The sequence below is a fragment of the Archocentrus centrarchus genome, chromosome 9, assembly GCF_007364275.1.
Source record: "Archocentrus centrarchus isolate MPI-CPG fArcCen1 chromosome 9, fArcCen1, whole genome shotgun sequence".
Lineage (NCBI taxonomy): Eukaryota > Metazoa > Chordata > Actinopteri > Cichliformes > Cichlidae > Archocentrus > Archocentrus centrarchus.
Genome location: NC_044354.1, coordinates 16,400,437 through 16,412,729, shown reverse-complemented (window position 1 = coordinate 16,412,729; position 12,293 = coordinate 16,400,437). Strand labels below are relative to the sequence as shown.

Genomic DNA, 12,293 nt, shown 5'->3' with positions numbered 1-12,293 from the left:
ACGGTTTGTCTCAATCCCCAAGGGAAAAAAATCTACACCCTAAGGGAACAAGTCATGCATAAACAAGTGATAATAAATTATGTACTACTCATGAATGATTAAACAATAAACAGAATTGAAGGTGAAAGCAAATCAAATAGAATAAAAAAACGTTAAGGAAGTAGTCTGAGTTGTGGTAGTGGTCCTGTGCCTAACCTAAATGAACCTACGGGTCCTCAAATGAACCCCATCTATCTATCATCATCACACCGTGTTTATCACACACTAACACTAAGAAAATGTTTTCTCTTCTTGGAGAAAATGGCGACCAAAAAGAAAAAATCACCCTCAGTTGAACATAAGGGAAAATTGCTAATCTAACTCTTAATTAAGAGATAAATCAAATATTTTGGTTCTGAATGAAGCAAGAACAGTTTAATGGAATAATGAAAATAATGAAAGTGTCTGCTTTCGAAACTTTTCTTCCATTTTTGACTTCATTTAAAAATTGATTGGCATTATTATTGGTTTATAGTGTGGTTTACGGCACACACACACACACACACATGCAGACACACATCACACAAATCTATCTATCAAGCCATAGCAAATTGTATGATGGGTAGCACTTTTATAATACAGGTAGAAACTTACATTGTATTTAACATTTTCACATACTGTTTGCATTTAGGATATAATTTTCATAATCTAAAAATTCTTATCAGCTCCTAATTATTGGTAAAATATTTATCGATAGCTATAGTTACACTAGAACAGGTTAGTAACAACTGACCATTTTATGGGAAAGGAGTACCCAAGACGTACTGTAAACAAAATGTAACACAAACTATGCTTTAGGTATTTTTTTTCAGTAGCGAGTGCCTTCAGATTGCCAGTTGACCTATAAAGCCACTTCTGACCGTTACATATGACCTGATATTTAACTACACTTATGTAGCACCCGACCCATGTAGCTAATAGGTAAACATCATTTAAAGACAGGGGTATTGTAGTACTATGGGCGGGGCCCTGGGTTCTTTAATTTATTGGCTTCCGTACTAACCTGTATTGATAAGAAATTTGGTGATTGGTGCCTCCACTTAGCAGAATACAACCCTTTGGCCTTTAATCCTACTAAGAATTGTTATCATCCAGTGTTGAAACACGTTTCTCTGGTTCAAATTTAATAAACAGGGGAAAATCCTTACACGAAAGAAATAACACACACAGGATTCTTAACCTCAAAAATATAGAATTTAGTAATCAAAATTAATATTTGCAACTTCAACTAAACACAATAAGAGTACAAAATAATTACTTCAATTAGGGTGTCTTCAAAACACCTGTAAATAAATCAAATTACTTGTGAAAACAATAGTCCTGCAGCTCACACACACACTCACACACTCAAGCTGCAACTCAATATCAGTCCTTTAAGATAAAATAAAACAAACGGTGCAGGCCTGTGTCGACGCTGGGGTGCGGTGTGGTCAGAAACTTTATGACCCTTTCGCTTGCCAAGCAAGCAGAACAAAACAATAAAATAATAAGCACGTGCAATTTGAGTACTCACAACCTCGAGCAGTCAGTCAGTCAGCAACCTGGTTAATGTTAGTCGCTGGTAACCTTTAGGGAATCATTCGTGAGGGCAACGAGGGCGTCCGGCAACGGCTTCGGTCTCCGACACAAAATCCAAGCAAGATGGCGACTCCTGGATACTTCTATGCTCCGTCACGTAGCAAGGGGGAAAAAAAAGTCCAAGGATAGTCTCCTGGTCCTACACGTTAGCGAGCATATAAAATATCTTAGTCTTGCTTTATAATCGCTCTCATTTAAACTACTAACAGCATCGGCACACATTAACAACTTAGCAACTTAGACAGCTACTATATTATACATGTGCGACACGGCTAGCAAGCTAATATGCTATCCGCGATTAGCATCTCCATTTTAACATACTGCATCTGACAGAAACAGTTCAATACAACTTTCAAAGGAATATTTACCTTCGGATGTTTCAAAGTCCTTAACACAGAATGGCAAACTCTGCATTCACCACGATGAAAGGCACTTATACTCCGATACGATCAGCGGTCAACACACACGTTTGATGTACATCTGTGGCATCTCTGTACCTCTCGCGCACCTGCCCTCTACTAGGTCAACCTCACATCCCGCCCCCACAATCCCTTGATTGGTTACATAGGTCACAAACAACCAATACAAATAAACACAAGTCAAGACTGACATTCTGATGCTCAGTGAGGATAGGTTGTACACAACACAAAATGCGTGAAAGTGCAGTGAAACTAATTAAAGTGACATACTACTTTATTAACAAACAAAATGATTTGGTCCACTATTGTTTTAACACAACTCACTTATGAACTTTATAAAAACTGTACATGAACTATTAGTTATTTGAACATTTTAAAACTATTTACTCATGCCCATAATCATTATGGACTGGGCTACACCCTCCCTCTTCTAAAAAAGTAGATGTCCTCATCTAACCCTGGCTCTTCTGCCTGAGGTAGTTAAGGGTTTCCTTTCTTGTTTTGCTGATCTCTTGAAAGGTGTAGACTCTCTGAATGGATTAATACCTTCGCCCTGTGAACCAAGGTTCAACTGAATAACCATCCCATGATGCACAATGGTTACAGGTTCCTCAGTAGGATGTCCAGGTTCATCATAAGTCAAGCGTATGACTGGCTTAACTTCGCGCTGAGATTTCCTAACTACTGGTGTCTCTTTGCATTTCACAGCTCTTTTCGAAACAGAAGGAGATTCCTGCGTCATCTCAGTTTCTGCAGGCTGGGACTGCAACTCTTCATCTTCTGATTCTGGAGAGCTAGTGTCATCCGACAACTCCTCTCTTTGTCTAACTGGGTCAGTTTCACTTTGCTCACTGTCTGACACCTGTGAACTCTCATCAACAGAACTTGGGTATGGTTTCTCCAGATGGTGGGTGTGCAAAAGCTGTTGTTTCACCTCATCCATATCCAAGGATGAGTACTCACGCACACCTTCAAATTCCAAGTCTGATGAAGCAGAGTCGCTGGTTACTTGCTCAGACAACGAAGACTGTTTGGGGGTTTTCCTTACACTCTGCAGCCTTGTGACTGCTGGTTTTGTGACTTTTTTCTCGTTTTCCACTGAATGTGGCATTCTGACCAGGTAACCAATTGGCAAGAGATGATCTCTATGGAGGGTTTTAATGACTCCAGAGCCTTGTTCTGGCTTCACTTGATAAACAGGTAGATTGGGCAACTTCTTCACTACCACATAGGGAGTAGATCTCCAACGATCTTGAAGTTTGTGTTTCCCCTTCAGGCCAAGGTTTCTTAACAACACTCTGTCACCCTCTGCCAATGGTTGATCTCGGACATGTTGATCATAACGAGACTTGTTTCTCATGTGATTTTTGGTTGCGGCTTCCATTGCTAGTTTGTAAGCCTGTTGCAGATCTTGTCTCATCTGTTTGACATACTTAAGATGTGACACTTCACTTGTCCCATCCACAACTGTGCCAAAACAAATGTCAACTGGAAGTCTTGCTTCACGTCCAAACATTAAAAAGTAGGGAGAATGTCCTGTGGCATCATTTTTTGTGCAATTATATGCATGCACTAGATGACTGATGTATTGACTCCAGTTCCTTTTGTTTGCTGTGTCCAGCGTACCAAGCATGGACAAGAGTGTTCTGTTGAATCGTTCAGGTTGAGCATCACCTTGTGGGTGATATGGGGATGTGCGAGACTTTCGTATGCCAAGCATAGAGAGAAGCTCCTTTATCAAGCGACTCTCAAAGTCTCTGCCTTGATCCGAATGGATTCTTGCGGGAAGACCATAATGCACAAAGTATTTTTCCCACAATACTCTTGCAACAGTAGTAGCTCTTTGATTTTTTGTAGGGAACGCCTGTGCATATCTCGTGAAATGGTCTGTCACTACTAACACATTTGCAACCCCTCTACTGTCGGGTTCTATTTGCAAAAAGTCAATGCACACTAAATCTAAGGGACCATTGCTAGTGATCTGATTCAATGGAGTTGAATGCTGGGGAAGAGTCTTCCTGGAGACACATCTTCCACATGTTTTTATATATTGTTCAACTTCAGCGATCATGCGGGGCCAATAGAATCTGTCTCTGAGCAGCTCAGAGGTTTTGTCTATTCCCAAATGTCCACAATCATCATGTAGTGACCTGAGTACTACACTTCGGTATCGCTGTGGCAAAACAAGTTGATTTATCTCTCTATCTGATGGTGTTTGTCTGGTTCTATATAGAACTCCATCTTTTAGCTCCAACTTAGAGATTTCTCTGCTAAGCAAAGCAACATCGGGGGGATCATTTTGAGATTGAACATGCATCTTGCCAGCTTCAAGAGCTGTTTTCACTGGACCGATGACAGGATCCAAATCTTGTGCAGACTTAAGCTCTCTTGGGCTTAGCTGATCAATGGCATCTGAGCTCAAGTGCGTTGGATAAGCATACACATCAGGGATGACCGTCGGTGGGACACCAAGTTGGTCAGCCAATCTAGTAGGGACACTGGGTGTTTCAACAACACAAGCTCGCCTACAGATTGCTTTAATGCCTGATGGTGGAATGTCTGTCCAGTTTCTGACATCTTCAGTTGCGTACTGTCGGGAGAGCAAGTCAGCGTCAGTGTTCTGACGGCCAGGACGGTACTGGATGCTGAAGTCATAGGTAGCAAGGGCAGCTAACCAGCGATGTCCTGTGGCATTTAGCTGGGCTGAGGACAGCACATAGGTTAAGGGGTTATTATCAGTTCTTACAGTAAACTTAGCTCCATACAAATAGTCATGAAATTTATCTACCACTGCCCACTTCAGCGCTAAAAACTCTAGCTGATGGACAGGGTATCGCAGTTCAGAATGGCTAAGTTTTCGGCTCGCAAATGCTACAGGCCGTAGACCTTCTGGGTGTTCCTGATATAGCACTGCACCTAAACCACTCATACTGGCGTCAACATGCAGTATGTATGGTTTACTTGGGTCTGCAAATGCTAACACTGGAGCATTTATGAGACAGTCAATGATTTTTCTGAATGCATCTCGACAGGACTGGTCCCACCGTTCGCCAAAAGGTTCAGATGCTTTGAAATACACCTTAGAGGTGCCTGGGGCTTGTGCTTGTCTCCCTTTCTGAGCTGGGGGGTAGCCCTTTGTAAGTTCAGTCAGTGGGCGAACAATGCTGGAGTAGTTCGCAATGAATCTCCGATAGTAGCCACAGAAACCAAGGAAGGACTTCAAAGACTTGAGATCAGTGGGTTCCTTCCAGTCTTTTACCACGTTCACTTTCTCGGGATCAGTGGCAATACCAGATTCTGAGACAATGTGGCCCACATATTTAACACTTGGTTGACAAAACTGGCATTTGTCAATTGACACTTTTAGGCCAACCTCTTGCAAGCGATCCAAAACTTTCAGCAATCGTTGTTCATGCTCCTCAAGAGTCTTTCCAAAGACAATAATGTCATCAAGATAGACAATGACTTGGAGAAGGTGCATATCACCCACGGCTTTCTCCATAAGCCGCTGAAAAGTGGCTGGGGCTCCAGTGATGCCCTGGGGCATCCTCTCAAATTGATAAAATCCGAGGGGACAGATGAATGCGGTCTTCTCCTTATCCTCTTCAGCCATGGCTATCTGATAATATCCACTCCGAAGATCCAGTACTGAGAACCATCGGCTGCCTGTGAGGCAATCCAAGGCATCATCAATGCGTGGCATTGTGTACTGATCCGGTATAGTGCGACTGTTCAGGGTCCGATAATCGATGCAGATCCTGATGGTTCCATTCTTTTTGCGCACTACCACAATAGGTGAGGCATAAGGACTTCGGGACTCTTTCAGAATGCCAGCAGCCAGTAGCTGCTGTATGTGTCGCCTTACATCGTCAATATCAGCTGGGGCTAAGCGACGTGATCGTTCTCTAAAAGGAGTGGGATCACTGACACGTATTTGGTGCTCAACTCCTCGTGCCAAACCAACATCCCATTCATTGAGAGAGAAAGCATTTCGTCTCAGCAAGTTTTCGGCTAAGCCGTTTCTTCCACTCCTCAGGAACTGGTGAGTCTCCAAAATCAAAGAGCTCGGGGTCAAGGAGGTCAGTGGTTGAGTTGGAAGGCTGAGGTAAGGCTACAGTATCTACTGCATACATTTCTGCAATGACAGTGCCAACCTGAATAGACGTGGGTTTTTGTGATTCATTGTGCAAAAGGACAGTGAAACTATTGGAGTCAATGTCTCTGTTAGGGAGCACTCCGGGCTGTACAAATACACCAGCCGGAAGATGCTGCGTCACAGGAGCTTCAACAAGAATAATGTCTTGAGAAGAGAAAGTCGGTTTCTCCACTTTACAGGTGGCATAACACTTCTCACCAGGAGCTATGGACAGTAGGCCTGGGCCTTGCCATTTCACTTGCCCAACTGCCTCATCAATAGCTTTTGACTGGGGGTTCAGGGTTTGTGTCTGTAGCTTTTCATAGACTGCTTGTATTCTCAAAGAGTGTACTTTGTTCTGACTGCCACTTTCTTTTGAAAGCTCCCACAGTCTGCGGAAGAGAAAGGCATTAGTGCCTACAATGACAGGCACTTGGCTGCAATGTTGTGGCTCGGGACACACAAGAGCAAGAACAGTGATTGGCCCTTTTACTCCTGCCAAGTCCTCTGGGAACTCCATGTCCACTACCACATAACCTCTGTAAGGGTACTCTGAATCAGCGAGACCCCATATAGCTAGATGAGAAATAGGACGAATAGGGACATGTGACAGATGTTTCTTGTACCACTCTTCAAAGATAATGGTTACAGTGGAACCAGAATCCATGAGGGCATCACAAGGAAGTTCATTAACTTTTATTTTTACCACAGATGATGGACCTACCAGACCTTCAGGTAAGTTAGTGTCTGTCTCTGGAATATGGACTTTATTGACTCTAGCAATAGATTCATCGGAACCTTTGCTGGATTCTTTTGGTCCACAAGTTGCTCCTCGCACTTGGCGAATGAGCTTTTTTATGACCTTCTGTGTATTTGCTGGAGCTGTGCATTTTGATGCAATGTGCCCATTTTCACCACATCTATAGCAGAAATATTCAGAAGACTCTGCTACAAACTGGCTTCTAGAAGTAGCACACTGTGGATTTGCAGCTGTTTTGTGGCTAGAATAGTTCGCTGTTGCGGTTGAGCCTGATTTGGTTTTCACAGTCATCACACTTATCTGTTCCTTTAGAGCTTTCAGTTCTTTCTTTAAAGACTGTATTTCGGGGTTTGACTCAGCTCTTACTTTCTTCTTATCCTTGGACTTTTTTGTAGTTTTATCATTTTCTGATTTAGACAATTTGTTCACTTGCTCACTCAGGGCGGATTTTAATTCTTCAATCTCAGCTCGAAGTTCAAGTTGCTGACTATTTGCCAACTCGTTTTCCTTTTCCACCTGCACTGCATGCACACGCTGGCGGTGCACAGGTTTGCTGAGACTGTGCCTGGCGGCTTCACGTTCTTCCTCCGCACGAATTTCTTTGAGCAAGGTTAGGAAAGCAGAAGGATCATGCCTCCTCTCTCGCAAGTTCAACTTAAGCAACATGAGATCAGACTCAGTTGCTCCTTTTATAAGCTGCTCAAGCCTAGCTTTGTTGGCTGCGCTAACTGGGAGACCACCTCTCTTAATTACTTTACAGAGGGATCTTTCAAGTCTGCGCAAAAACTCTGACAAGGGCTCACCAGACTCCTGGCGAAGAGACCTGAAAGACAAATAAAGGTCTTCTCCTGACTCTGAGGTTCCAAAAGTACTTTCTATTGCTTCTATGTACTCCAAATGACTAGCATCAGGATTCGACAAGCGTACAGCCTGAAGGATCTCCAAAGCCGGACCTTTAAGACTCTCAACTATCCTGCGTCTTTTCTCTTTTTCTGAACACTCATACTCTTCTACCATAAGCTTGGCCTGTTCAAGCCAGTTATCCAAACACTCCTCACCTAGTGGAACAGGGCTGATTCCAGAAAAAGTCCTTAAACGTCTATAGTTGTTGCTTTCAGTGGGTTTTGTGGTTTTATGCAACACTTCCCCTACAGCGCGAATAATAGACTCTGGAGTGCTATTCACTTCTGTGGCGGAACCACACATTGGATAAATGTCTTCCATTGTTTTTCCTTGTTCTTGGAGGAACTGTGCTAGTTTCTCTGAGAAATCATCTGCACTGCTCTCTTTGCGCTGAGCTACCACTATCTTCCAGCCATGCCCCCTGGCAGGCAAGAAGACTTCACATGGGACTCTAGAGGGATCGATTGGCTCACGACATTCGCAAAGCACGCTTAATGCCTGGTGTTTGGCGTCAAACATTTTTCCTCTTACCCTTACTTTTCCCAGTGCTTTTATGGTTTCCAGTGCTTCCTCAATGCAAGAGATGTCGTCATCTTCGGGGACTCCAAGTACCATAAGGGCATGTGTTAGCTCTATACCCTCCCCTCTACACCAGTTACTTAACTCCAACTGCGAGGAATTACTCAAACTTGCCATTATTTTGTCTTATGTGCTTGCAGGCTTGACCATGAGAAAGAGTCTCAACTACTTGACATTAAAATATATACCTTATTAGGGAAAATATCCCAGCGGTGCCTCCAATTTGTGTAGCACCCGACCCATATAGCTAATAGGTAAACATCATTTAAAGACAGGGGTATTGTAGTACTATGGGCGGGGCCCTGGGTTCTTTAATTTATTGGCTTCCGTACTAACCTGTATTGATAAGAAATTTGGTGATTGGTGCCTCCACTTAGCAGAATACAACCCTTTGGCCTTTAATCCTACTAAGAATTGTTATCATCCAGTGTTGAAACACGTTTCTCTGGTTCAAATTTAATAAACAGGGGAAAATCCTTACACGAAAGAAATAACACACACAGGATTCTTAACCTCAAAAATATAGAATTTAGTAATCAAAATTAATATTTGCAACTTCAACTAAACACAATAAGAGTACAAAATAATTACTTCAATTAGGGTGTCTTCAAAACACCTGTAAATAAATCAAATTACTTGTGAAAACAATAGTCCTGCAGCTCACACACACACTCACACACTCAAGCTGCAACTCAATATCAGTCCTTTAAGATAAAATAAAACAAACGGTGCAGGCCTGTGTCGACGCTGGGGTGCGGTGTGGTCAGAAACTTTATGACCCTTTCGCTTGCCAAGCAAGCAGAACAAAACAATAAAATAATAAGCACGTGCAATTTGAGTACTCACAACCTCGAGCAGTCAGTCAGTCAGCAACCTGGTTAATGTTAGTCGCTGGTAACCTTTAGGGAATCATTCGTGAGGGCAACGAGGGCGTCCGGCAACGGCTTCGGTCTCCGACACAAAATCCAAGCAAGATGGCGACTCCTGGATACTTCTATGCTCCGTCACGTAGCAAGGGGGAAAAAAAAGTCCAAGGATAGTCTCCTGGTCCTACACGTTAGCGAGCATATAAAATATCTTAGTCTTGCTTTATAATCGCTCTCATTTAAACTACTAACAGCATCGGCACACATTAACAACTTAGCAACTTAGACAGCTACTATATTATACATGTGCGACACGGCTAGCAAGCTAATATGCTATCCGCAATTAGCATCTCCATTTTAACATACTGCATCTGACAGAAACAGTTCAATACAACTTTCAAAGGAATATTTACCTTCGGATGTTTCAAAGTCCTTAACACAGAATGGCAAACTCTGCATTCACCACGATGAAAGGCACTTATACTCCGATACGATCAGCGGTCAACACACACGTTTGATGTACATCTGTGGCATCTCTGTACCTCTCGCGCACCTGCCCTCTACTAGGTCAACCTCACATCCCGCCCCCACAATCCCTTGATTGGTTACATAGGTCACAAACAACCAATACAAATAAACACAAGTCAAGACTGACATTCTGATGCTCAGTGAGGATAGGTTGTACACAACACAAAATGCGTGAAAGTGCAGTGAAACTAATTAAAGTGACATACTACTTTATTAACAAACAAAATGATTTGGTCCACTATTGTTTTAACACAACTCACTTATGAACTTTATAAAAACTGTACATGAACTATTAGTTATTTGAACATTTTAAAACTATTTACTCATGCCCATAATCATTATGGACTGGGCTACACCTATCAAGGTTTTACTTTCAGTTAGCTAAAGAATGGATGGAAACTGCATTTAAGTCAGGAAATGTAATGGGATAGAAAGAGTAAGTTGCATTAAAACTTCAATGAGTCTTGAATGACAGTCAGTGGTTTGGGTTGAGAGGGTTACTTGTCTGAACTGAAACGTCTCCCCTCTCTATCTGTCTCCTGCTGATTTGACAGAGTCCATTTGGATTAGACGTAGTGGTGCAGAAAGAATTAATCTTTGGAGAAAATACTTAGATTGATAATTACAGGTTGTCACTGTTCACCCTGTTCATTCAAGTGACTGGTGTAATCGGTTGGAGGGAAACCAACTGCGCAACACCCACTCAGCCAGAACAGACATTATAAAATACATAGGTTTTTCATTCAGAAGGAGATCCAATCTTTCATTTTAACCAAATAACTTCTGTTAAATATCTGTTGATTAAACGCCCAATGTTTTTAACAAATTTGTTCAGGCATGATGAATACACATTGAAATAGCATTGGAACTGTGCAGACTGTAGACTAATACTACAACACCTGCAGAAAATGTGCATGAAGTGTACAATTTCAGCTTTAATTCAAAGGTTTTAACAAAAAAAGATGTATTGCATTACCTCTACTGTAATTACAGTAATTTTTATATATTGTCCCCCATTTTCACAAGCTCAAAAATAAATGGATAAACTAACATAATTTCAAATATAAGGCTTGTTTTTGTGAATACTCAGATGAACTCCTTTGTAGTTAATGCCATGGACATGACCAAATGTTGTGTTTCCTCCCTTGAAATTCCTCTGCCAGGTCTTGACTGCCGAAACCTTCCATTGCTGTTGGTTTGTGGGCCTCTCTCTGCTTTCAGTTTTGTCTTCAGTAACTGAAAAGCATGACCTGTTGGGTTAAGATCAGGTGACTGACTAAACACAGGTGACCTGGTTTCAGTGGTGGCCGTGTCCAAATCTGTATTTCTGTTTCCATGTTTGCTCCATTTTACTTTGCCAGTCCCTCATCTCGTTAGTCTGATTCTGTTCATTTGTTCTCCCCTGCTATCTCCATTCTTCCCCAGTTACCCAGTGTGTGTGTGTGTGTGTGTGTGTGTGTGTGTGTGTGTGTGTGTGTGTGTGTGTGTGTATGTGTATGTATCATCTGCATTTCCCCTTGCCCTTTGTTGAGTTGCCCCTCTCAGTAGTGTGTTTCTTCATTCCATGTATCCCAGTGTTTCCCAGTATTTTGGATTATCCTGTGAGGCTTTTTCCTGTTTTATTTTTTTTTGTATTCTGTAAGGCAGCCTGGCAATAAAAGCTGCCTTTTTTAGTTCACGTCTGTCTCCCATGTCTGCATTTGGAGCCCCGCCCTGCCTGCTGCACTGACATACCATCACAAAAAATACAAACATTGTTTCAGTGTCTCAATAATTTTGAACCTAACTAGAGGTGTCTTAAAACATGCCATGCTGGGGAGGGACAGTCATTCTAAAGCATTGTGGGTATGCTTCTAGATTAGGACTGTGTTAGCCAGTCTAGATGAGAACCCATGGTTTGCAGAGCTTCTTCCAAGCTCTGATACACTACAGTTCTTCATGCCTGAGACTGTTTGATAGATGATTTAAGTGGTTGTCTTGGCAGTATTAACTGGTTCTTGTTCTGAGAGATTATTGTGTTGTGTTATGTTCCGTTCTGCCAGATTTTAAGTAGTGTTCTCAGCACTGGGTGGGTCTGTCCCCCGGCACTGCATGGGACTGACCCATCCAGGGTGTATTCCTGCAGCCCAGGATGGATGTCTTTGGAGAACAAGCCATTTATTCTTGGCCATTGTTTCTCTGTTGTATTTTATTAGCCTGGCAGCCAGAGCCGCAAGTCTTATTTTGCAGTTCCTAGAGCTTTGCTTGTGGACATCTTGTTGTGCATCTTTAAAAAAAAATGTTTTTGATTAATTATTATTATAATTTATTTACTTTTTAGCTTACTAATGTTTTCTGGGCTTCTTTGATCTTGACTTCCAACTGCTCCTTGACAGGACCACGCCTAATCCATGGGGGATGCTTGGCTGGACCTTGACTATAATGAGATGCCCCGCTTGTGAAGTGGACAAGGCAACCGTGAGTGGTAACGCCCCTGAACAGCATTT

General features: G+C 42.2%; 1 protein-coding gene across 1 annotated transcript; it reads right to left on the bottom strand.

Annotated features, from left to right (window-relative positions):
- Positions 1 to 5,985: 5,985 nt before the first annotated feature.
- Positions 5,986 to 10,158, bottom strand: LOC115786313 (uncharacterized). The gene is made up of 2 exons (XM_030738419.1): positions 9,693 to 10,158; positions 5,986 to 9,463 (listed from the first exon to the last, which is right to left on the bottom strand). Exon 2 carries the CDS (start codon positions 8,528 to 8,530, stop codon positions 6,008 to 6,010), a length of 2,523 nt encoding a protein of 840 aa, XP_030594279.1. The 5' UTR covers positions 8,531 to 9,463; positions 9,693 to 10,158; the 3' UTR covers positions 5,986 to 6,007.
- Positions 10,159 to 12,293: the final 2,135 nt, after the last annotated feature.

What these genes read in the sequence shown, in the direction of transcription:
- LOC115786313 (XM_030738419.1), bottom strand. Translation starts at nt 8,530, where the DNA reads ATGGCAAGTTTGAGTAATTCCTCGCAGTTGGAGTTAAGTAACTGGTGT.